This window comes from Varroa destructor, unplaced genomic scaffold (assembly GCF_002443255.2).
Source record: "Varroa destructor unplaced genomic scaffold, Vdes_3.0 BEIS01000001.1, whole genome shotgun sequence".
NCBI classification, from domain to species: Eukaryota; Metazoa; Arthropoda; class Arachnida; order Mesostigmata; family Varroidae; genus Varroa; species Varroa destructor.
This window is the reverse complement of record NW_019211454.1, coordinates 62,210,312-62,234,806: the sequence shown is the minus strand read 5'-3', so window position 1 is coordinate 62,234,806 and position 24,495 is coordinate 62,210,312. Positions and strand designations below refer to the sequence as shown.

General features: G+C 42.9%; 2 protein-coding genes across 21 annotated transcripts in view; one reads left to right on the top strand and one right to left on the bottom strand.

Annotated features, from left to right (window-relative positions):
• Positions 1-7,907: 7,907 nt before the first annotated feature.
• LOC111253417 (fasciclin-2-like) lies at positions 7,908-18,061 on the bottom strand. Of its 5 annotated transcripts, none has more exons than XM_022812774.2 (4): positions 17,213-18,061; positions 14,680-15,025; positions 13,509-13,731; positions 7,908-13,031 (listed from the first exon to the last, which is right to left on the bottom strand). In XM_022812774.2, exons 2-4 carry the CDS (start codon positions 14,920-14,922, stop codon positions 11,101-11,103), a joined length of 2,397 nt encoding a protein of 798 aa, XP_022668509.1. In that variant the 5' UTR covers positions 14,923-15,025; positions 17,213-18,061; the 3' UTR covers positions 7,908-11,100. The 5 variants fall into 5 exon arrangements, with proteins under 5 accessions (XP_022668509.1, XP_022668491.1, XP_022668499.1 ...); XM_022812756.2 differs by having other exon boundaries at positions 14,680-15,056; positions 17,213-18,060; XM_022812764.2 differs by lacking the exon at positions 17,213-18,061 and adding an exon at positions 16,607-17,196 and having other exon boundaries at positions 14,680-15,056.
• Positions 18,062-19,450: 1,389 nt separating this feature from the next.
• Positions 19,451-24,495, top strand: part of LOC111243165 (uncharacterized) — a 173,422-nt gene continuing 168,377 nt past the window's right edge. For 3 of the 16 annotated variants that reach the window (XM_022788313.2, XM_022788309.2, XM_086977556.1), the window contains exon 1: positions 19,459-21,189. Coding sequence is in view for 3 of the 16 variants with exons in the window: in XM_086977568.1 (XP_086833694.1) it covers positions 21,117-21,189 (73 nt within the window). In the remaining 13 variants the exon portion in view is untranslated. Of the gene's footprint in view, positions 21,190-24,495 lie in introns of all 16 variants that reach the window. The other 13 variants (XR_002670346.2, XM_086977568.1, XM_086977567.1 and 10 more) reach the window with 10 other exon arrangements.

The following is a 24,495-nucleotide window of genomic DNA, read 5'->3' as shown; positions in this document are numbered from 1 at the left end:
CCAATAAAAACAAGTCTAAGGAAAGCCAATAATACACAGGTAGAGATTATAATGGGTACGGTACATAACAGGCAAAGCCTTTTAGCAAGTACAACAAGTGCTTGAAAAGCGCTTCACAAAATATGGCTTTAATCGATAAAGCTATAGTTATCAGAAGAACACTATTTTATTTACTCATAAGGATTATAAGTGCAAATAAACAGCTTAATAGCAATACTATATTATTTGTCATCAAAGCCGAACGTCTTCTGTCAGTCACTACCAAGGTCATCCCTACTCGAGTTTCGTATCGCGATACATAATTCGATGTATTTCAGACGCAGGACAAGTAATGCAACGCATGGAGGTCTAGAATTAAGTTTTTTGTATTCAAACATAACGGCTTTAGCAATCGTTATAATTAGTACCTACAAACAATAGCAGGAATACTTGTATTTTTGTTAGCTACATTACCTATTTTAAACAAACAGCTGAACCTATACTGACACACTAACAAATCATTAACAATCAATCTGAAATTTAATAGGACTCCCCTATATAGAAAGAATTAATAATATTTCAAGACGAATAGAAACATGTAGGCCGGTTTAGGATACAATTGAATTTACTAATCATGTAGTTAAAACGCACGCATTTGGTTTGTGGATTGCTCTTCTACGTTACTGTTGCGTTGCTAGTGAGCACACATAAAACTTCTAAAATGTACCTGTATTTGGAGGGTTCTAGCCGGTAGGGAGAAGTTACTGGTCAGCTCATATCCTTCGGTGTATAGGCATTCGCGCCTAATTTGCATATAGAACTAAAACTTATCTAACTACAGTTGATTTCATCGATATACTAGAAATGAGCTAAGAAACATATTTAAACAAATAACTTGTTAGATTAAGCAGAAGTAGTAATTCGCTGTAGTTGTCTTAGTTTCCTATTGGCCGAATTACTTTTGGGAAAGGAGTGAGCTGCATTTACTGCTCCGCTAATAAACAAGGTATGATTCTGTTAGAAAAATATATGAAAAAGAAATTATATGAATTCGTTATCGATCACAGCGCCAGCTCAATTAAATGTTTTTGTTTGGAAACCCAAGAGATCCTCGACATTGCACTAAAATACTAAATCTTCAGATATACTTCGAAATATATTAACTTACGTTCGGCTCCTTTTCGAAAGGTGAAGACCAGAAAAATCCTTCAAGTTCACACCGCAGAAATAGAATACATGCGTATTATATAAAATAATCGAACCTTTAAAAAATAAAATAGCGTAGATTACTTGACTAAAATAAGTGATTCAATTGTAGTTCTTAGAAGCGTCTTGTATAAACTTCCAAGATCCAAAACAATCGCAAGATACGATAGCATTTCCATGGAAAGAAGAATATCCTTGCAGGAAACTGAGTCAATGAATAGAACGATACATAGTGTCTAGTCAGGATCTATGGTCCATCAACTGGGCGAATCGTGTACGTGCCGCGCAGCAGGCTAAAGATCTCGTAAATTCACACAGCACCTTTACCATCGCTGGCAAAAGCATTAAACTGTAACGGTTCGGCAAATTATTAAACCCTTCCATCATCAGTTAGAACCTCGTCCTGGACAGGTAGCGAATTGACGTTATCTTTAGAGTTAGTTACCAAGCGAGATTATGGACAGGAATGAATACATAGGTAATCGCTTCTAGGTGCTCAAGTTCTTTTTAAAGTTTCTCTCGTTATTATTGCACTACTATCGATTCAAAAATAAAGACAGGAAAAGAGATCACTTTGCCATTCAGAACAAGCAGATTGTAGTGGTCATGTCTGCAAAGGATAGCTAACAAATTAGGATTCTATTGCACAAAAAACGGTTTGTGCAGAAACATATCGCGTGAGGGCTTCGGCGAACGGTTTTTATGATTATATGTTGGAATTACTTATGCGCACTATAGCGATCCTAGTAACGTCGATGTGTCCTTGCAGAATTTGCCTAGTGAATACTGCACGTGTCGTTCTTAGGTACAATACTATAAGCTTGTGCCCGCGCTTAATTTTATATGTAACTGCATTTTTTTTAAATTTTTTTCTCCACGTGTATAACCATTTGAAAGTGCTTTACAATTAAATTGACTTTTGCACAATATATATATATATATTTGACTCGTACGTTGAAAGTTTAAAATAGCCTTGCGCGCGGAATCCACATGATGACGTTTATGACCTACGATTCCAATTCGATCTCAAGATATCCTCCGTAATCTTAGAAAAACAAGAACTTCAGCAACTAAAAAAAAAGTAGAACATTTAGATTATCACGAACAATAAAATCAACTTCGGAAAATTAATTAAAACATGTATTATTAAGTTACGGAAAATGTATGCTGCACAAAATGGCAATTTAAACGAATAGAGGAACAGACAGGTGATATGTGTTTAGCATAACTAATTGTACTGTAAAAGACGTGTTTTTCATACTCCCGTAACAGATCGGTTACGTGCAGAAATCCTGGCTGGTGAATGGAAAAAAGCTCACTTACTATAATGGGTAGTGGATCATTTTTTTCGCGGTCTGTTGAAATACGAACTGGCCAGTGGTCGGTCGGATGCCAACTCCACGTGGTGTTAACATTCAACATACTAAGAAATAACAAAGCTATTCACGGGAAATCCAAAATGGCGATAAAATTCAGTTTATCCAGACACGCGATCCCCGAGTGGCAAATTAGGCGATGATGGCATCGTTTGTCACTCGACGTCCGAACAAAGGAAGATACTAAAATTGGCGCCCAGTAGCTATAAACTTGTATTATGTTATCCCTTTTCTAATAGGAAGGCCTTGATATTCTCTTGCATATAATACTATATAAAAGCAGTTAGTTCTTTTCACCAGCGATAAATCAGTTCGTTTGACGTATGTTATGTATTCAACCTATCGGAATCTCAGTGCGAAACTAGTTTCAATATGTTAAACCCTAGCAAAACACCATAAAATTATTTGATTTTAATTAACTTTCATAGTAATCTTCAAAAACATCCATTTACTATATCGTCAACTCCGCGAAAGGTTAAAGTAGGTGTCAAAATTCATGCAGTAGCCAAAATAGAGTAGTTAATCTACAAACAAGTACTTATATATAATCGATAGTTTCTAATGGTCTAAGAGATGCTGAGCACATTGAAGACCACTTAAAGTGACTACATTTTTTAAAGTCTGCCATATCCCGTTTGAATTATTAGTTCCTTTAATCGCAGCTGTCGTAATCACGAAATATTTTAAAGTTGCGCTTATATTTTCGTCCGTAATTACTAGGAATGTTAAAAAAAAAAATAAGAAAAAGCAAATCTCACAAGAGCTATGATTTATTATTATGACATTGTATCTTATTAATATTCAGCAAATTTTCTAGAGAGTTTGTCAAAACATCTACTGCCACTGCAATATACAAACAGTTCGAAAATTCACGGTCCTTTTGAATTGGTATTAACACACCTGTCCTTTAAAGCAGCTCCGTCAGGTATTAAGGTTAATATCGGGCTAAATACCCAAAAGACCACAGTTGCCCTTTTCCCATAAACTCAGTTCGTTCGACGCGCACAAAATCAGCCTGAATATATGGAGTGTTTTAACAAATTACGCGACGATATCATTACCATGGCGACGGACGTTGCTATGCATTTCCAACTTGAATTTTCTGAGGTAATTTATTCGTAGATATCAGACTGGACCCATTCGTTCCAAACGTTTTTCTAGCTGCCTATTCGCTTTCCCACACCGCAGACACACCGGTGCACCGTCATAGAGCCCTACTATATATGTATATATATGGCCTTTACTCAGTTTTGTGATAAGCAACCCGCACAGTATACCAGACATTAATGATGTCCCGCGGCCCTTGCAAGGGTTATTGGCCCGCTGGCATTAGCACAATCGCGGTCCTTTGTTGATTACACTATGCCAACTCAAACCGGTGCCGCCGCCGCCGCCAGAGGTCGCTGGACTAGACAGTATTTATTATATGTAACAGTAGCTAAAACAGCGAAATCTCCGCGTACCGAACGTTGTCTGGTAGCAGGCGGCTAATCATTCGGCTTTAAATAAAAGTTCAATAGACAACTGCATATGTTCTTACTAGGTTGGTCGGCCAGGCCAAAGGTAAAGGTTACTATGACCTCATTTACATAGCAAGTATAAAACACGTTATTTGAGCTTTTTTATTATCAGCTGAAACGGATACTGATAAAACTTGATAGCTATGCGTATCTTTGTCTCACATGTTACATTGAACATACATATCAAGCCCAGCAAGATCCGTTAATTTTTATTGGATCACCCCTATTAGATTTTTTTAAAATGAAGACCTTTCGAAATGAGATGTACAGCGCTTCTGTTTAGTTATTGTCTAATGTAAACTCGTATGTCACACTTGCGCCATTCAAGGTCTAGTTTAAATTCCAAATCTGATAACACCTACTTCAGGTGAAAAGTGTTAATACCTTTTGAAATTTCCACTCTCGAGTCCTTCGAACACTGCTATCCATTATTCGAGAGAGGGAGATGAAGAGATTTGTATTATATTCATTGACATTAGCGGATATAGGTATCATCGCTACTTATTTCAATATGCCTTCGGTAGAAGGCAATTTCCGCCTAAGGTTTTTTCACAAACACTAACGGACGTTTTTTACTGGTTTTTAAAGTTTAATTATCAATAAGAAGTGTGTGTTGCTTTAGTTTAGTGGCGATACTTTCACAATATTTTTTGCGTTACTATGCGCTAAGCTATAATACTTCCGTCAGGCACTACCCCAGGGCAGATAAACGTGCGATTTCATTTTTACGTAACGATAAAAAAATTTAGACTTCATAATTTCAAAACGTTAATTTATGTAGAACCAACACCGTTTGATTACATTATCTCACAAACGAGCTGACTTCGTTACAGCGTTCAAGACAGAGCATAAAACAGGGCGGAGGACCTTTGAAAACTTCCCAGTTGTTTCATTGTAAGCCTAAGGCTACGAGGTGGGTCTGCCGAATTCAATTTCGATTGAGCAGAAAACAGGGAAACGTTGACCGAGAAGCTGCGGTGCTGTATATAACTGAGGATAACTAAAAAATGAAAAAATAACGAAAATACTCTTATATGTGAGATTTAAATATATTAATAATAACGTAATTATCCAATAACTTTAAATGGCAGAGTAAGATCTAAGTGGCTTCGATATACATCGGCACCATATATAGCAAACGGAAAAATACAATCATTTGAAACATTACTTACTTTAAAGTTTGGTCTTAGTCGATCAGCGTGCTATCACTGCTACACAGATACAAAGGAAGATTTTAATGTGATACATTCTTGTACACGATTATATGATGTTTTAAAAGTATTGTAGACAAGTTTCGACTAACTCAGAGACGGCTAAGTCAATGATCTACTCAACACTCCATTTCTGCCATTCGAAGAATCTACTCTTCTTTTCTTGTCTTTAACGTAACGGATTTTCAACGTCCGATCAGCGGGGGTAGTAACAGTATTCAGCAAGCATCACACCACTCGGAATAAAGCGCCACAGAGGCCAAAGCTGGAAACAAAGGCAAACAAAAGCAAAACGTATCTATGTGAACACTCTGAATAGTATTCAATGGACTACCTCTCTGCAAAGATCTCAACGACTTCTTTCATGAACTCGGTTGTTCAAAAGCAGTTTGCAACGGTCAGGCCATGGAAGTGAGTGTTCTTGGAGAACTATTGATGAGCTAAGAAATTATAACCTCATTTGTTTTGTTGAGTCTTCGAAATACTAGCTGTTACCGTGATTCGGTTGCGGGCAACTGTATATTAGAAGCGGTCAGAGGCTTTGCTGCAGCAATCGTTCCGAGCTCTTTGAAATGGCATCGTAAGGTTAGAGCCCCGCACAGATCAAGCAAATTTTCTTGAAATAATGGGAAGAGCAGCTGAGCGATACCGAACGATAAGCTGTGCGCACACAAACATCACGATTCGATGAAGATTGTCGTCGGTGATGTGACTACCTGATATAACCTGCATTCCTCTTGTGGGTTAACTGAAAAGCAGAGGCGAAAAAAGATGCCCATATACAAAAAGAGGGGGTCGATGTGTTTTATTTAAGATAAATAAGAAAAGCAATGCTGTCTCAGTGGTCGATATTAGCATGTTCGTCACTTTCAGTCCGGCAAAGGATGCCACTGCCATACTGTTCAACTCTTGTCAAGTGACCCTGATCGGGCCAGCATGGTGAGACGAGATCTGCCTTTAGTCTTGTTGTATGTTTGCACGGTTCAGTAGAATAAATGGCAAAATCATAGCTACTTCATATAAGACACTTCAGATTAGATAGTGGATTTGTATAAGATGGCCTTGTCTTCTTCTACCCAGCAGCCTGTCGAAACCTGCGAAGCTACTTGTCTCCTAACTCCGATCGGCCAGCGGCTATGGACAATCCGCTCCAAGGTCATTGTGCTATCACCCTTAATAAAAGCTATGCAGCCGATAGGGTCAGGTAATCCAACATAGTGGAATTGTGATTCGTATTAACAGCACGAAAGGTGTACTTCCGATTCAAAACAGACCTAGCTTATACTTCTTCTGTCATTTCGGAGTAATAGTGTTCGCAAATATTTTTTCCTAGAATAAATCTAACACATGTAGATTCGTTAGAACATCAAAACTTACCTGTTGGTCCTAATTTCCAAAGCACGCTTGCCTGCATAATAATGTAACTCGAATATCAAATAACTACGATTCATTGTGCTACTAAAATTCGCATAGATGCTCCAAAAACTAAGCGGACATTCCTCTGTCCGTTTTCTTAGGGTTTCTGTGACATGCAGGCTGGACGCAGCTTCCTTCAGACACGGATTCGATTGTTCCTGCGTTGTACTCTTTTACCAGACGCAATCTATGGGGAACAAATGGCTGAAGGCTCTTGTACTTACTTTCCTAATTATAACACTGTATAACGTATTGTTGGTTGCGGCCTCCAATGGCTTTGCTATTGCGACAGTACTACGAGAGATAACGTTCGACGAGGGCAGAGCGAGGGTAAACTGTGGTGTTTCCTCAACAGTTAAAATTACCTGTTTCACTGGAATATCATGAGGACCACCTTCGCGGCAATTGTTCATCCGTTGCTGTTATCATTTCCGAATCGGTGCCTACCCGCTATGCTATACTGCCCCTATACGAATTACAACGCTGACTAGGAAAGAGGATGGCAACGAGTTTTCAGCGAGCGCGCTGCTAATCATCTGTCTTCATTTGATGCGCGGAAACGTTATGAACTCGCAGTTAAACACTGAACTGAGCAAAAGCTGCTCTATGCAACAAGCGAGAGAATGTGGGAACCAAAAGAAAATTTAAATCTGCTACCTTCTATTTCATCTAGAAACGATTAACACGCCATTTGTAGCTAGCTAAAATTTAATATATTTTTTCAATGCAATAAGGGAATGTACGTCACGCACAACGTCCGGCTCTGACACGCATACTACTCAAATCTCTCATACATTATGAAATCAAGACACGTTTTTTTTTTTATCAACATTATTGAAATGTTACTTTATTTATTCTATTTGTATTCAATCCAACAAAATATTTCCATTATAATAATAATTATTATATTTGAGGAATTCATCACGTTCGACGTAATTCTTCCCTCTGTGCACCTCACCTCTTCAAGCAAATGATTTTACATAATTCAAAAGAGTATATTATATATTATTGTTATATATCGTTATCTTCTTCTCTTAGTCGCCGTATTCTCATATATAGTATCGTTTGTTACACATACAATTGTTCACGTTTGCTCATCTGGAAATATTTGTACAAAAAAGTAAGAAACCCAAGAGTCAAGCACGGAACATTGTTTGTGGCCGTTTCTGTTGCAGAAAATTTGTTCAAATAACAGTCCCTATTTCTTTTAACCTTTCCAATCAGCAAACGGGTAGATTCAAAGAAATGCGCCAATTTTTTTCGCTGCAGCTTTGCTCTTACCACTGAAAGCTATCCGCCAGCGAAACAAAGATACACGTTAACGTTACGGACGAACAAAAAGCACATTGTTGAAAAATTAATGCTCTGTAGCTAGCTTCGGTAGAAAAAATCGTTGACAACTCAGGATTAGGCTTGCAGGGTCACTCTGCGGATGCGCATTTCGTCTAGGAAAATGGGAAGGACAGCGAGCGAGAGGGGAAGGCTCACGCCAAACAATGAATGCACAACCAGCTACGCTACAAACTATTGAGCTTCACCAGCGGATCAACCAGCAAAGCAAAGTATATTCAATGTGCGCAAAAAGTCGCGTCCACTGAGAACTTCGGGAGGGTCGATATGAACAGTTTCCGGCGATGAGCCGGTCCTCGAACTCCCAGACAATTCTATCTTGCGTGAAATACATCGTTTGCTAGTCATCTATCTTGTTTTTTTTATTCAAAGCATGAAATGTAGGCTAGCAACAGTGATACACACAAACGCAGGCTTTTGTACAAAGCCAAATATCCGCCTTTCTCTCCCCTCCCTTAATGTTGCTGGGAGAAAACTGTAACGCCAGGATTTCAACCTGTTGGTTACTTCCCAGATCCGAAGACTATCGCATCATCATCATCATCATTATGAGATCAAGAATCTGCATTGTCATTACCTCTCGTAATATTTCTCGGTCTTTTCATACTTCATGTGCTTCAATTCCTCTGAAGCATTAAACATAAAATATCAAATACTGTCGACTTTTGCTCAATTAGTTGTCTTTGTCCTCATCGTTGTCCTTCTTAGCCATTTGTCGCAGTTAGCATATTATAGATATAGCTGGGTATCAGTATGCTTTATTTCGTTTAGCATACCCAAAAATGCACCGTTGTTGGGTTATGGCGGTGTTGTTTATTATCGTCACAGGAATTCACTTGATATTCACTAAGAAACAGCAATGACCAGCTCGTATTCACTGACCTTAAAAATGACAGGAGACGCCAAATAACTAATGACGTATAGCACAATGTGCGCCTATGAAATCGCGCAAATAGCAAATTCGCGTAGATAACGTGAGCACAGCTAAAACGTTTTCGGAGCCTTCTCCTGATTGCAGCGCCCGCCGTCAACCACAACAATATCGTCCCGGCTTACATTCTGTTTACTCTTTATCTGTTCGTCTACTCTATTCAGGTTTAGAATATATCACAACATTTGTCGTTTTGATCTGGTAAGTTGCTACGTTCGTTCGTAAATGATTACAATAAATTAATTATTAATAGCAATCATAAAGTTCTGCTTATGAAACGTAAAAAGATCTCGCTTCTTCAACCCATCAAAACGTACTGGTTCATGGTACGCTTGACGAATTGAGATCGTCAGTCGTCTACGTCCACGAATTGCGTCGTTTAGACGTTTCAGTATTTTGAAGATTTCTAATCCATACAAAATCGCTCAGTACACATCTCTTTCGTATACCATCGTGGACACACGTACTTCACGTACACGATCTTGCACCCACTTTTCTTCTCTCAATTTTCTATTTCCTGTGTTTATTAAACCTGTTCTTTTTCGTATCGTATAGCTTCTTTTGAAGTTATCCTGGTCTCTTTTTCCACTTTCTGGCGTTGTGGAGGCGTGCCGTAGGATGTAAACATGATTAAATATAAAGTATATTAACATCGTAATGGGTGGGATTTCGAATGAAGTACTTGAGGTAATCAAACTGAAATAGGTCTTCCGAGAAGGCTCTGCACCTGCTACAAAGACGTCGTTTCTATTTATAGAAAATCATCATCGCAAGTACTTGTCGGATACGCTGACTGTCTGTCTGTCTGTCTGTCTGTCTCGGTTTGCGTGCGTTTTAGTGCCATTCGAAGTTCCACGAGGTCTCGCCAGACGTTCTATACACAAATATACAAACGGGAATATAAATGTATACATAATTTGCGTTATCTCTTTACAAGAACTGTATAAGTGCGTCGATCTCTCATTGCTATTAATACGGTTATAGGACTAAATCTTCTATTCGTGTCCCTAATCGTTGCATGTTTTTCATATCAAACAATATAGTCTCAGAGACAGTTAATCTTTTGCTGCCTTCTTGTGTTCGGATGCCAGTTAATTTTGATGTCTATATCAGCGTAGCTCTGTTGTTGCATGTCACTCTGCACTTTGCGCAAACGAGACGGCGCAATTTTATGACGATATTGCCAATTTTTCCGTTCGACGAAATGTACAACTTGGAGAAAAACACACTCATTTCTAAATTGTACAGGTGTTGTAACGATATAAGTGTTAACGGCGTAGATGAATTTACGAAAGCTGTAGTATCAAGGCCTGCTTCCATCTTTCAGGAGTATACCTCTTCTGCACGGGGCAATCCTAACGATCGGAAAGGTGCTGAATCGGACTGCACTCATACTTTACCAATCGTATGCGTTTGTATTCATAGTATTTGAGACGTCGATATGGGCTGGCCTTGTTTTAATGGATAGCCTTAGCACATGGAAAGATGGTGCCTCTGGTAGATGGGGTCAAGCCTGAGTCCAGCTCTAGGCCGATTGAACTTCACATGTTACTTTCACACATTCACTCACGTCAAGTTTTTATGGTATTTGCACCACCAACTTCGTATTTTTTCTAAAAAAGCACCCATTTCTTAGGTTCCTTAGATTTAGGAAGAGTTTTTCAGTTTTTTCATGTCGCTGATAATATTCATTCATTCTGCTCACTCACTCCTTTCTGTTCATTTAATAGTGGCCCACGTACGAGCTGCTACATGAAAATTTGGCACCTTGTGTATTTTGTTGTGGTATAAGTAATTTCGTTTACCCCATTTTTATATCCCAACGTATACTATGTGTGGTATTTGTATATATACGGATGCTTCCACGTTTTTTTTTTCATCTTACTTGGCGTAGAGTGACTTAATGTAGCCGGTTTTGAAGTTCTGTCGATTTGATTGAGTCTCTCCATCACCCAACTATAAACTGGCTTCATTATGTAATACTTGTTGATGTGGCAAGGACGGGCTGCAATTGTGTTTGAATATCATAAGTACATCGTCGTTCGGCATTAATAGTTACCATAATACATGCGTAGATACATTGGAATGTTACAGTAGATGTTATACATAGCTTAATAGGCTAGAGACTTAGTATACATAGGACCTCTTGAGCACAGCAGGTGTCTTAGGAAGTAGAGCAGTCCCCACTGGAATCTGAAGTAGCAGATGACGTCGAGAAAAATCAATAGCATAAAGGACAACAGCAGTGTCGTAGCAATGATTAGAGGCATTGTGAAGGCGAAATGCGGTAGCTCAACGGGACCCGGATGGTCGGGAAACGCTCCGATGATACCATCGCCGCGAGCTGTCTGAAAGACGAACTCCGCCGGATGACTGAAGCCCAACTCGTTGTACGCCTCTACAAGCACCTTGTAATAGCTTTCGGGTTTGAGCCCGGTTAACTCGACACCGATTAGATTCGTCCACGTGTCCACGATGATCTCACGTTCTCTGCTCGAGTGCGACTTACGGAACTCAGTGGGACCGTACTTCTCCACCTGGAAATAAGTAACGCGGAAGTACTGAATCTCCTTCCCGTTCGACAGGGGCATCGCCCACTGTAAATCGTAGCGTGTAGGGTATACGCTGAAATTGGCGCGCGTCAAAATTAGCGGCGCGTCCGGTACACTCTCTTCGTTCGTGTACACGGGCAGAATGTCGGACGGCGGGCCCTCGCCAACCTGCGAGCGTGCGCTAAATTTAAAATTGTACTTAGTACGTGGCATGAGACGATCGATTGTGATTGGCTTGCCCATCACTTCACCTTGTTTCTTGTCGAACGCCAATGCCTCGTCTGTCCCTTCCATCCACCATCGAATAATGTACTCGATAATTGGCATACCACCATCATCAACAGGTCGCTGGAACTCTAATGTTACTGTTGTTGCTGATACTCGAAGTACGATCGGCAATTGAGGCTTATCAGGTCGACGTGCCTGTTGGAGTCCAATACGCAGCGTGCTTTCGCCAAGCTTGTTTTTAGCCTTGCAATCATAGATACCGAAGCGGTCAGGTACGAGGTCGGTTACGGTAAGGGTGGACAGAGCGGGCGCCTCGTCCAGTGTGAAGAAGCCTGCCCGCGGACGCACCATTTGCCCACGGAACCACCACTCGACAGTGGCGTTCGGAATAGCCGAAATATGGCAGCTGAGCGTAGCGGGATTCGCATCCCATGTCATCACGGGGTTCTGACGGGCGACCAACTCTGGCGGGAAATTTACGGTCAAATGACCCACTCGCTCAACTTTGTCGGCCTTGTTCTCCGCAGAGCAGTAGTAGAGCCCGTCGTGCTGCCGACTCACGGGACGAATCATGACCTGCAACACGTTCTCGAAGCCCTCGGTGCGTCGCGTGAAGAACACCGCAGAATCCTCTGGTGACAAGGACAATAGCGCGCCCTCCTTTCGTATAGCAATATCAGGCTTAGGCTTGCCTTCGGCGCGGCATTCCAGCCGTACTTCTGATAGTGCGTCGGTTGTCTTATTCTCGAACAGGACGATCTTGGGCCGCACAATGACGTCCACCCGAATCTGCGCCACGTCCTGACCGGCAGGGTTGACGGCATGGCACGAATATTCGCCTTCGTCTTCACGTGCCACGTGCGTAATCTCGAGGACGCCTGTCTCTGGTGTCACGCGAAAACCGACCACCGACGAGAGATTGCGTCCGGGGAAATCCGTCCAGTAGTACAATGGTTGTGGATACCCATTTGCGGAACAGTGCAGCCGGCCGGCTGCGCCTTCCGTTACTTCGGCCACTTCAGGTAAATCGTTAATTTTCGGCGGCGTTAGCACGTCGACGGTAATTACCTTGCGTTGATATTTGCCAGTTGCAGTTACCATCGCTGAAACAATAAATTTGCCACGATCCTGTTGCTGTGCGTCTTTGACCTTTAGACCCGATGCAAGCACCTCGTAGCGAGGCTCGTTCCGTACTGAGATGTCGTCCTTCAACCATGTCACGGTAGGGACGGGGTTCCCTCGTACAGCACAACGGATGGTCCCTGTGAACGAAAACAGTTACCATAATCATCATCAATAAGATAGCCGTCGGTATTATACATAGCGGAACGACTCATTGTCTTATATTGCACTGTAGAATAGGGGTTATCCCAAAAAAGGATTTGCTACGCAATGCGAAGACCTACGGTTATGCGACGAAAAAGCCTGAACCAAGAACAAAGATGTAAGAGGAAGCTGCAGGCTGTTTTGTCTCTTACGAAAGTAGGAATGCAGGGAATATAATGTGATGATATTAAAAAGAGGGGAATTCCAATAATTGGATGGCTAACCTTCACCATACTTCATTCGACTTTCGTTCCTCATGGCGCACATGCACAGTTGAACAATATAACTTAGTTTCACCATTGTAGCCTTGCTCATGCGAAGTTATTTTTCTTCAGCGTTCTGTTTTCATGTTTAGGTTTAATCACCTGCCTGGTGTAGCGCGTATCCGTAAATATCCAGTATTCGCAACTTACCTTCTCTGCCGATAACGAGGTTCTGTTTGAGTGGACAGTCATCCCAGCTAATATCATGGAAAAAAGTGAGCTTTACTACGGCTCGCACCTCGTCTGTGTTGGCGTACGTAGCGACGCATGCATATTTGCCAGAGTTTTCAGGTGTTGGCTTCTCGAAAGACAAAATTAGATTCGAGCCAGAGTCGATTGTGTGGATAGCTCCAATGGCGCTGTACTCCTGAAGCTAAAATATAAGTAATGACAGGAGAAACAGAAAATTTTACTTTATTTACTTCTCCATGAGAACTCGGAACGGCAAACTCAAAATGTCCAATTTGTCCTTCATTGTTAACAGTGGTCGCATACAATCAAGACTCTACGGATAAGAACCTTCAGCACTACGTTGTGCGAAGCTTGTGCGGAAAAGCGATGCCTACCATATGATTCGGTGAAGAGCACAGAAAGAAACAAATATTGTAATATTATAAAAAATATAATAATAAAAATAATTCACTGAAATTCAAGTTGTTTTAAGTAACTGTGATAACTAACTAGAATAACTCTTTCTTGGTCATTGATTGCAATAAGGCAACCATTAACTGACCCAATACCTTATACATATGCGATATATCCGATCAATCGCACTCTGCCAAACTTTTCGGTATAACTGATAATTGCTCTTCGCAATGGCAAATATATTAAAAAAAAAAATCGGTTTGCTGAGGTGCAAAGGGGCGCAAGTTAATTACGAGTAATCGTTGTAGAATACATGCACAATCTTATCACAAGTAAAATCGGTTGACAACGCAACATTAATATACGTATATATTTATACAGCTCTCTCACTATGGGTAGCAATTTTAACATGATATCATTTCTAACTTTCCTCCCCGAGAAACCTCCCAATCGGAAGCTTCTTCTTTCAGTTTCTGGTCAGAAAATTTGCAATCAGCCCTTCTAAGTTGAATACTTTCTACATCAATTGTCGAATATTAACAAAAATAACTACAACATGAGAGTCGTACAATAGCTTTTATGTATGTTTGGCAAAACAAGTAATCAGATGCAGAGCAGAAATACTTGAAAATATACCGCACGTTGCCGCTTTGGTCTTCAATGAAAAATTTTACTTCGATCTGAAGGGTAGAGTGAATACTGATTAGCATGGCATATGGCAATTAGTATATTTTACCTGAGGCCCTATCCAGCGAAAGTTGGCATAATCTCCTTCTCCTGGACCGGCTTTACAGAATAACGCAAACCCCTGCTCGGCAGGTTGTGTGTGATTTTCGCCTTCAGGCTCGATGATTAGCCGGCCCTCTCCGCATACTCCCGGAGCAAGAGGTATCCATACGGTAGCGACGCACAGCAGTAGTGCCCTCACGAATCGTGCGATCTTCTCATATCGATGCACTCTTGATATGCCGTTCTTCATCGTTGCAAGTCAGAAGCACTACGTTAACGAGCTTTTATTCTGTCAATGCTACGGCCAATCTTTGTTGTTGTAACTCCGGGATTGCGGCGCGGCTCAGATCCAACTGCAATATTATGAACACACATCAGAAGAAGCTGTGAAAGAAAGGAGAGGGTTCCATTAAATACTGATTAAATAAGGTTGCCGTGGGAAAACGCTACGAGCACTTCTTTTTTAGTTAGCGTAATTGAAATATCAGCATCATTTTTGTTCACATAGGTACAGCTGAGGTTGCGTACACTCTTCATTACGTTAACTGACCTAGTCATAGAGCAAAACACTAAGGACGACACCTAAACACGACCGATCGACTTGGATGCGCTAACTACGCGTTTCGTTCTCGCCACAGCTCAGTGGCAATTACAAGACTTGGCATTTATTGGCAGTCACGTATCCACGACGGGTATGGACCCACCCACTATAGCCGAGACATGTCGACCAAAGCAGGCCAGTCTAGTCTTCTCATAGCCAATTTGTGCCACTAACGCCTCCTGCGTCCATGCCTTCATCGTTAAGTAACACCTCAGTCGTTACAATCATATATATAATGCATAAAGCGTATTTTATTACTATTATCATTATTTTGACTCCGATACACAGACGCACCCCTACATGCGGTTACATGCACTACTCGTACCTCTTGTACACTATAAAATCAGCATTAAGGTTTCTTCTAGCGCAGGTACGGAACAGTATTTTTTTGCAGAATTAACACCAACCAACGGTGGCGGCACAATATAAATAGTTATAGCACGCACAACGTACAACAGAAAGTAGCGTCCCGCTTCACAAAAGCGCTCTAGCCCACTGTCAAGCCAATTAGGTAACCAGCCGCGTCCATGGACGATTCACCACTGAACCGTCTACTAGCTGATCGTGGCGTCTACTTCTGATCTTCAGCTGAGTGAGTTGACGACAATTCTATGTAAATTTTATACTTTCATGCTAAAAATGTACAACTGACGGGGGTGGTTGGGTCTAGACGACAACAAACTGCAACGGGGCACCGGATATGGGGGAGAGGAGGAGAACATCAGATTTGATTCGTTCGTCGGACTGGAATAGTTCGTCGCCGCAGCGTCGAGCCGACGCTGTGGCTTAAGAGTGAGATAGCAAAATTTTAGTTACCGGAAATAATGCTTTGGGAACGGTGGTGCATCAAGATCTGTTATCGCTTCTACTAAAGCTATGGTAGCCTGTGCATAACGTCGAGAAATCTGTGGTTGCAGGTGTTTTCATGCTGTTCAACTGCTCTCACACCTGCTATAATGACCACTGAAGTATTTGTACGAAAAGGATAGCGACAACGACGTCGCCGTCGGTCGAATAGTCGGTGGCCGTTTGACGTTGATGGTAGCGTTGATAGTACTGCGGCTGCCATTCAACGCGGCTTCGCTCTTCTACCCACCCACAATGGTCACCGCGGCAACCAGGGAGTCAAGACGACACAACGCAAACAGATCACCTCATAGTCATCACGCATTGGAACGAATGTGATAGGAGAGGACACGGTGATGCCGCGTATAGAGAAATATGTCATAATAAGCAGCTAAAAAAAACCGAACAGAAACGCGTGAAGGGCTCGAGGGAATGAGTGAGTCGCACAATTTGAAGGAGTGGAATAATAGTGCACATGTACACTAACCTATAAATTATGAAGATTAAGCTGGCACGGGCAGATATTATGATTTCATGTTCACCTAGCGAATTTTGATATAAAGGATTCGATGCATTTAGTTAAGTCAATCAAACGTTAACATACACACAAACAAAGACCGCCAATCGTATCCGCAGTTATCTATTTACTCAGATTGAGCTCAACGTGAATTACATAATCGACAATTTATCAGATATCACTATCTGGAAACAGATCGATCTCTATCAATATCGAACACTTAACAATACGATGCAGCACGATATCACTGCACACGAAACGCTAGTTATAAAATCTTATGATCCACTTCTTTCACATCAAACTTCAACCGACCATAGACCGCTAGCCTAAATCACCATTTTAATATAAAAATAAACAGTATCACTGCAAGTATTTAATGGAAACTATAGACACACACAAGCGAAACACAACAAGTTCTGTGAATTATGTTAGTTCCTACTACGCAAGCGTACTGACTATGATCACCACCATAAAGAGCGACAGTGCACCCGTTATTATATATATATAGCTATCTTCCGCACATAGTTCGACTAAAATAGCTGGCCAGCTTATTGTAGAAGCTGGTGCGATCTGTACCTCTCATCAGAAATCACATTCCTTCTTTGTTCTTGGCGCCTCGATCTCCACTACGGGAGATCAGTCTATGCCCATATTTTCCGTGTTGACAACTGGGACGGTGCGTCTGCGATCCGTGGCACGAACAGCGACGACGTTTTCAGGCTGCCCGCGTTCTTCCTCGGAACGTTACGTGACGATGTGGCCGTTGCGATGTTTTTGCAGTAGGTTCCGGTCCTGTTCTGCGGCTTGATGGCCTAGGTGGGCGGTAGCCGCACAAACGAACTTCTAGCTCTCAGCCAGCGACCCGCCGGTCAAACGACCAATTATGCACCGCTCACTGCACGAGAATCGATTCCTGGCGAACGCTAGCACCACTACGAACGTCAACCCAAACTATTCTTTTTAGCTGGCATTTCCGTTGCGCGTTTTCACAGCTCTGTTGATGATTAATTCTCGATTAGCCAGGATGTTTTGGATGGTCAGTCTTCTCGATGCTTTCTATCAGGGCAGTTCACAGTACCACTAGTTGAGTGGGTGGAAGCGATTGAGGGTTGTGGGAGAAGCCGCCCACCCTGGCCGTCGCTATCGGGCATCTGATGGCGGCGATGACTGCGGCTTTCGTTAATACTGTTGGCCCCGTCGACAGCTGCCGTTGCTGAGGCAACTAGTGTTGCTGTTGGTCAGAGGAACGAACCACTCTCTGAAGCCGTTCGGTGTGTGTCTGTCTCTCTGCCTGCCTGCGGCCTGTCGATTGCACAGAAAAGTCGACGGACATTGATGGCAACGGGAATGCCACAAGGATACAGCACGGCTCTTAATGATGACGCTGATCCCTGAGCGGGACAACCAACGCCGTTACTATCCTGGCGACTGACTGTTTCGGCGGAAAAACGTCGATGTAAAAGGTAACAGGGATTAAGCAAGAGCTCTGACCAACAAGATCATAAAGTAAAATACATTGGCGCTATCGAGGAGGCTATAGGGCTAACAGCAACGAGGACGAAATTAACTATTTCGTAACAGAGAAATGATTATGTATTTTACCGTTTTCGTCGCCCTTTCCTCTTCCATAACATGCGTTGGTGTAATAGATCTGATGACGGCATAGATAGTGTGTATACGCTATCTACACACCTTTCTTCTAAGTTGGTCGGATCTAACGGGAAAATGAAAATTACTTAAATATTCAAGTGAGCATGTATATGGCCATCGGTTTAAAAAATTATTTCTAGCCCTAATTAAAAAATACAGCAAAGTCAGAGCAACGTCAATAGAAGATCATTCTGTGCAGAAACAGTAGCTATAAAAAAGAATAGATGTATTATACGTCGCGTTAGAAATTACGATAGCTATTAAAAAAGATCAAACCATTATACTTAGAGATTCATAGGAAAAGTGCCAAAAAAATGAAAACTAACGAAATTTAAGAATCTACCGAGTTATCGAAATGATCATTCTTAATATGCTTAAGCTATGAACTTTTGTTTTTTTTTTTATTTCCATGCGCGAGGAAGTGTGTGTCCACAGACCACGTACATCTTTTTAGCTATCACATGAATACGCATACCGTATATATACCACATAGTGAACGCATACCGTAGAGTGCAGTATATAAACAACTCCAATACGGCAGATATATATACCGAGTCGTTAGCTCACTCGGTTAATTAAGTATGTAGCATTACCAAAGCTTATTTGTTCATATGGCGTTTTGCTCCGTAACGAGCTTGTGCACCAGACAGAATTGAGATGATTCGTCAAAGCACCGCTCATAAAGATAGCACCCACGTGATTTGAAACGTCTACTATCTTTCCCGGTCCCTCACTTTATAATCTATGACAAATTGCCCATCAAACAGATGACCTTAAATCTCTCTCTACTCCACAAGTCCAACCGCCCGGTCGGTGCGAAGTTGCTTCTTCTGGTCGAGGCAAAATCATCGCTATCAGCTTCACGCTATCTCAGCAAGATGACAGCGAGAAAGAGGGCAAAAGGGAGAAAGACAATAAAACAAGGCTCCCAAGAAGCAATAGATCGGAACGCAGGAGGGAGAGCTGCACCGTATATAGCCAACCTGAGAGAGGGAACTAGTAGATCGCGAAGCTAGGCTGGATTAACTGAATGTGTCCATCCCTGGCGGCGAAACAGAGAGCGAGACAGCAGGCGAACTGCGCTACGACGGTTGTATCACCGGATGATCTTTAGCGGTTTGTAAGGAACGAGCAGCCGGCGAGTGCGAGCGATGCAGAAAGGAGAAAGGCAAGGTGAGGAGGATGTGAGTGAGCTGGCGCTGCTCGCTGTAAGCATGTTATCTCGCCGAGTCCCTTTGCTCGCCGTTCTGCTGGTGATGGTGCTCAGCAGATGCTGGTGCTGTGTGGTATTGTGAGAGAGGGTCGTCCTTACAGCCGCAACTGCAGGCACGAGCAGAGGCTTCCTCAGTTGCTGCGCGTTCTGTGTGACTCTATTCAACTGCCTCGGTTGATTTGGCTAGCCAGCAATGTGCGCTGTGGCCAATGGTGATGTGCGGTCCGTCTAGAACAGAAGACACAGATAGTCAGTATTCTATACGATTAGTGACCTGTCACTGGCAAAACAACTGAGAGTGACTGACTTCCGCATTGCTCCCGTTGGCATCAGCAGTATTATCGTAGCCCGACAGTAGCAAGCTGCAAAACGAGGATCAGTGGTCCCGGGAATACACGCAGGCAAGCGGGCAGCGGTAGACTTCTCGAGATAGCCTCGGTAAGAGTAGTTCTAGGGAGAGCAGGTAAGCAACCAGGCTGGCTGCCTGGCAAGCCTGCAGATAAACAGCGGCATACTGATTTTTACTATAGACTACACAATACGGTTATTACGACTGGATGACGTCGGGAGAAGCGGCACAATCCATGTGAGCTCCAGGGAAGCACAATTTGGAAAGCTCAAGTTCATGGCGTTGGGCCGACAACAAAAACACAGGTGAGGCTACTGCCTGCCTGTCGGGTCTCCGCTCTTGCTGCGTATGAAGGTTGCGGCTGTTCAGAGACGAGAACAAGAGCGAAGTCGAAACGGTAAAGTGACAACGCCGATGGACTGACGTGTCTTTAATATCAAAAACAGCTGAGAGCAGAAAAACGAAAAGTGACCACTGTCCAGATTTATCACTGGAGAGTTCTGTTGACGCTGTGTGTGCGTGCCTGCGTTTTTCCAAACCATGTTTATGTTTTGTGTCTTGCCGGCGCCAGCTAAGTCCTTAGTTTCGTGAGTTTAATCGCGTGCCAGCATGAAATGATGACAACATGAAGCAGCATTAATAGTCGTAACCAACGAGTTAATAATAACTTGAGCGTGAGTCGAGATTTCAACGTAGTCTAGAGAATACCGCCCATAATAGCAGGCGAACAGGCAATTACGGATCCAGATCTCGACTGCGTGCTCCGTGTTCGCTATCCCCTCCATCGACAACGTGTGCTCTGTGTGATTGATGTGATAGCGCCCATTGGAATGCATTGCGTTGAATAGCAACAACGATTGTAGTACAACGGCTTTGGGAATTCATTTCGGTTTTTCGCCCCGGTAAAATTCTGTCTGTATCTATCGGTTGATTTTCGTAACTTTTCTACAGCCTACACATTCTTCCTCTGTGGATATAATTGTGCCTGATTTTTACTTACTCGTCAATAAATCTATGTGCCTATACACTTTCGTGCTTGATACGACCGAAATTAACGATTTTGGATTATGCGACTGGATGTTTATACGAACTGCTTATACTACATATTATTATCGATTACCTCAGTACGTCGTATATGTGCGGTGACTGATTTTCTTGTACGTGTGTTCGTCTTCTTTATTGGTTATTGTAGCGAATAGAAGCAATAACAGCAACCCCGTCGTCGTTAACAAGTTGTCGTGTGTGATCCACAGTATAGTTGAAGATTTATGTCTATTTCTACCAATTTCTTAGCGTCTCGTTTATCATCGACCGTTTTCGGACGATCAACATCATTGTCAGGTAAGTAGATAAACATAAGTATGATACGTCGATTGCGAACCAGTTGTATCCAACTGCATGCAGTCACTCCGGCAGCGACGGCTCCAAATGAAACATCTAGTTCTATATAGGATATTTGCACAGCTAGTAGAACGACACTGACAGTTCGTTTGTGAAGACTCGTTGTTACTACCATTGGATCCTCGCTGACTAGCTCGTCAAACGGTATTCTGCCATGCTTTGTAATGGCACGATTGCAGAAACCTGTCAAGTGAAGGACGCCGTGATGACACACAATAAGTAACGTTCTTCAGTGTGTTATTAAATCTTATGTAACTGCGCACCGTTTACTATGCATGCGAAAAGCATATCGCTCGATTTTCTCATAATTTTTTCAAGACAGTGACATCGAATAGTATTTTTCTTTCATACAACGTTTCTTTGTTTTGCTTACGCAGAATAGTAGAAGTATTTCTGTCGTTCATCGATGATTGTTCTTCGTTCATCATGCAACGATCGATGTCGTTGCAAGGTCAACAGCGCTAGCGGAAACAGCGATGCCAGCGGCGAGAATCCAACCCGCAGCATTGTATAATGCAGTATTGCATGGCGGTTCCATTTCCTAGCCGTACACAGGTCGATTCTTCTGTCCCAGCCTCCTACTGTTCCATACCGTCCCAGCACCAGTACCACTACAATCACCACCCCCTAAACCTGCACAAGTGGCAGTATTTCACCCCGAGCTTGCCACTCCCGGGTCTAAAAAGGGGTTGGAATAGAGAAGGTGCAACGTATGCGAGCACCTTGTCTCTCTGCCTTGCTCCCGTCGTGTCAGATCTAAGACACAGTGTTTGTGATTGCGCTGATACGCGTATAGTGCGGCTTAGTATCTACTATAATGCCGATCGGTTACGTCTGCAGAACGCGTAGCGCTGATTATTATTTCTAGCGGTCGGTGTGGCATAGAGTAAAGAAGGCATTATGGAAGGGACCTGACTGTTGCCGCGACAACCTGGCAGTCTTTTGCATCTGGGAGTGAATGTAGCACGATATCAGATATGGGTGTCGTTGCTGATATCATTGCAGGGGTCAGTGAGCGAGCAAGACGGTCCACATGAGAAATGACCAAGCCATCAAAATGACAATATAGACAATTCATTCATAGTCGTTAGTAGAGTAGTCCTCGTTGTCGTTCTATGATTAGCTGCTCTTTACTACCGATTCTGCGCTATAATTTTACTACTGGCCAGATTATGCGGATATTACATTGTAGCAGAGATGTTACTGTCGTAATATGTTTTGATCGTTCAGGTCATTGATCATAGTTGGTTTAGCGTCCTGAAAAATGAAGTGGTGACCGAGTCAGCGGAAGGAAAAAAGGCAAAGTAAGCGATTTGTAATATGTCAAACGGATGGTTTCAATAGCTTAGATAGCACTTGCTTCATCTGATGTTCTGTCTAACGATGGTTCCGGATGTAACTTGTTTAAATGGTAGTGTCTGACCCCAGTTCCTTGTGGGGGAGCGGTAACAATGATTGTTGCCCAGCGTACGTATGCACGAGTATATCGTTTTGTGTGTATGAATGTCATAGTTTCCTTGACGGGTTGTCATCCAGTGGTTTGGCCGACGACGAAATTTCGAGCCGCTACGCGGCCTCCGCTCCGTCAGCTTCTTAGTATAAATCAACGGACAGACAGACACGCGCGCAGAGCCAGTCTACCGGATCGTAGGCTAATTGCCGCCGATACCGTTCTACCAAGGAGGAATCATTTCGTGCTACGGCGCCATTCGACTTATTGGTATTGAGTCAACAACAATAATAAGAAATCAGTATTTACAATAACGGCGGTCTCAGCGATGAATTCCGCTTCGTTTCTTCACTCGAGTCAATTCCGAACGATTCGAGACTGCAATTCTATCGAGATCTACCTCTTTGGGATTGTTCGTTACGTCTGTCTATCTCTGACGATGGCAATAGTCCACGGTGTGTATTACCGCTGCTACAACTGCTGACTTACGTTCTTGCCGTCGACATGGAGCCCAGTGAGGGCTAAGACTGATCCCATCCTCCTCTTCCTGAGTTTGGTGCTGCCTCGTCAACCTACAACCGCAGTTGCCGCCGCGGCTGTTGTTGGTGTTTGCCATGTCGGTGTAGCAGTTACTGGCCGGGTTTCTACTGCTACTTTTGCAGCTGCAGCTGATCGCTTCTCTATTCATTTGCGGGCTCATGCGTCTACCGACGCTTTTTCTGTCTCTTTTTTCTGGAATAAGTTGTTGTCGTTACGTAGCGGAGAAACATCAACAACCAGAAAGAAGACCACGGCGAAAGCAGGAGTCTAACCGCTGCCCGCGCTGTCTATCGATAGCTCCACCAACGCCACGACGGACGACGAACCATCAACGATCAGACAGACATAGCCAGAGAAAGCGACCGGTATCTCTCAAAGTAAATAGTGCAAAAACTTACAGTACAGGCTGTTGTTATTGTCGCTGCTGTTGCTATAGCATCTCGGCCGGACCGACTAGCGCATAGGAGGCAGACCATCAACGCCATGATGATGTGTGACGACAGCAACGCCAACAACGGCTATGTAAGCAACGAACTAGACATGCAGGAGCTACGATACTAGTTGAGCACGCACGAGATTCGCGACTTGCAGTTCATCGTTCGAAGGCAAACGCGGCTTTTTTCTCGCCTTTCTCTTCTTCGTCGTTTATGTGATGACGACCGGTTCTGACTTCCAATCCTATCGTTCGTCGACCGACCGACCGGCCGACCAGGGACTGGCAGGCACCTGACCGGCGCTGGGCGCGAGCAACAGAAAGCGTCAAACCGCCCGTGGTCGGCGGTTTTCGTGTTAGTCAGGATCTTCTCCGGCGTAATCGCCGTGAAATTTTTCATACTCCTCGTCCTACCGTCAAATCCACACCTAGCTGCATTTATGCAGCGGCCGTGCGGTCACTTTTGCACTTGCTTTCCCCATCCATTTATTCGCTGCTTCCCTTGTTCATTCATCCATCTGTCCGTTTCTGCATCCCCTGTCTACCAACCACTCCGTCGGTCATCGGGTCCTCACTCATAGATATCCACGCATGTCCCCACAGAAACAGAAACATGCATTCACATACAATGCAATCAATGGAGGAGCGGCCTAACACATAACAACAAAGAGAGCGTAACACTTTCTATCGATTCGGCCTCCGTTGGCCCATCGGCCTAATGGTACTTCTCATGTTGGTCGGAAAAAAAAATGAACGAAAAAAGTTAGCTAACGAGAACAACAGCCATCGAATGACGACGTCGGCAAGAGAAGCAAAGAACCGT

Bases quoted from the DNA above. Each gene is read 5' to 3' on its own strand.
- LOC111253417 (XM_022812774.2), bottom strand. From the start codon at position 14,922: ATGAAGAACGGCATATCAAGAGTGCATCGATATGAGAAGATCGCACGA. The intron at 13,732-14,679 runs GTAAAATATACT...CTTATATTTTAG, and splicing joins TTCGCTGGATAGGGCCTCAG to CTTCAGGAGTACAGCGCCAT. The intron at 13,032-13,508 runs GTAAGTTGCGAA...TTTCGTTCACAG, and splicing joins CCTCGTTATCGGCAGAGAAG to GGACCATCCGTTGTGCTGTA.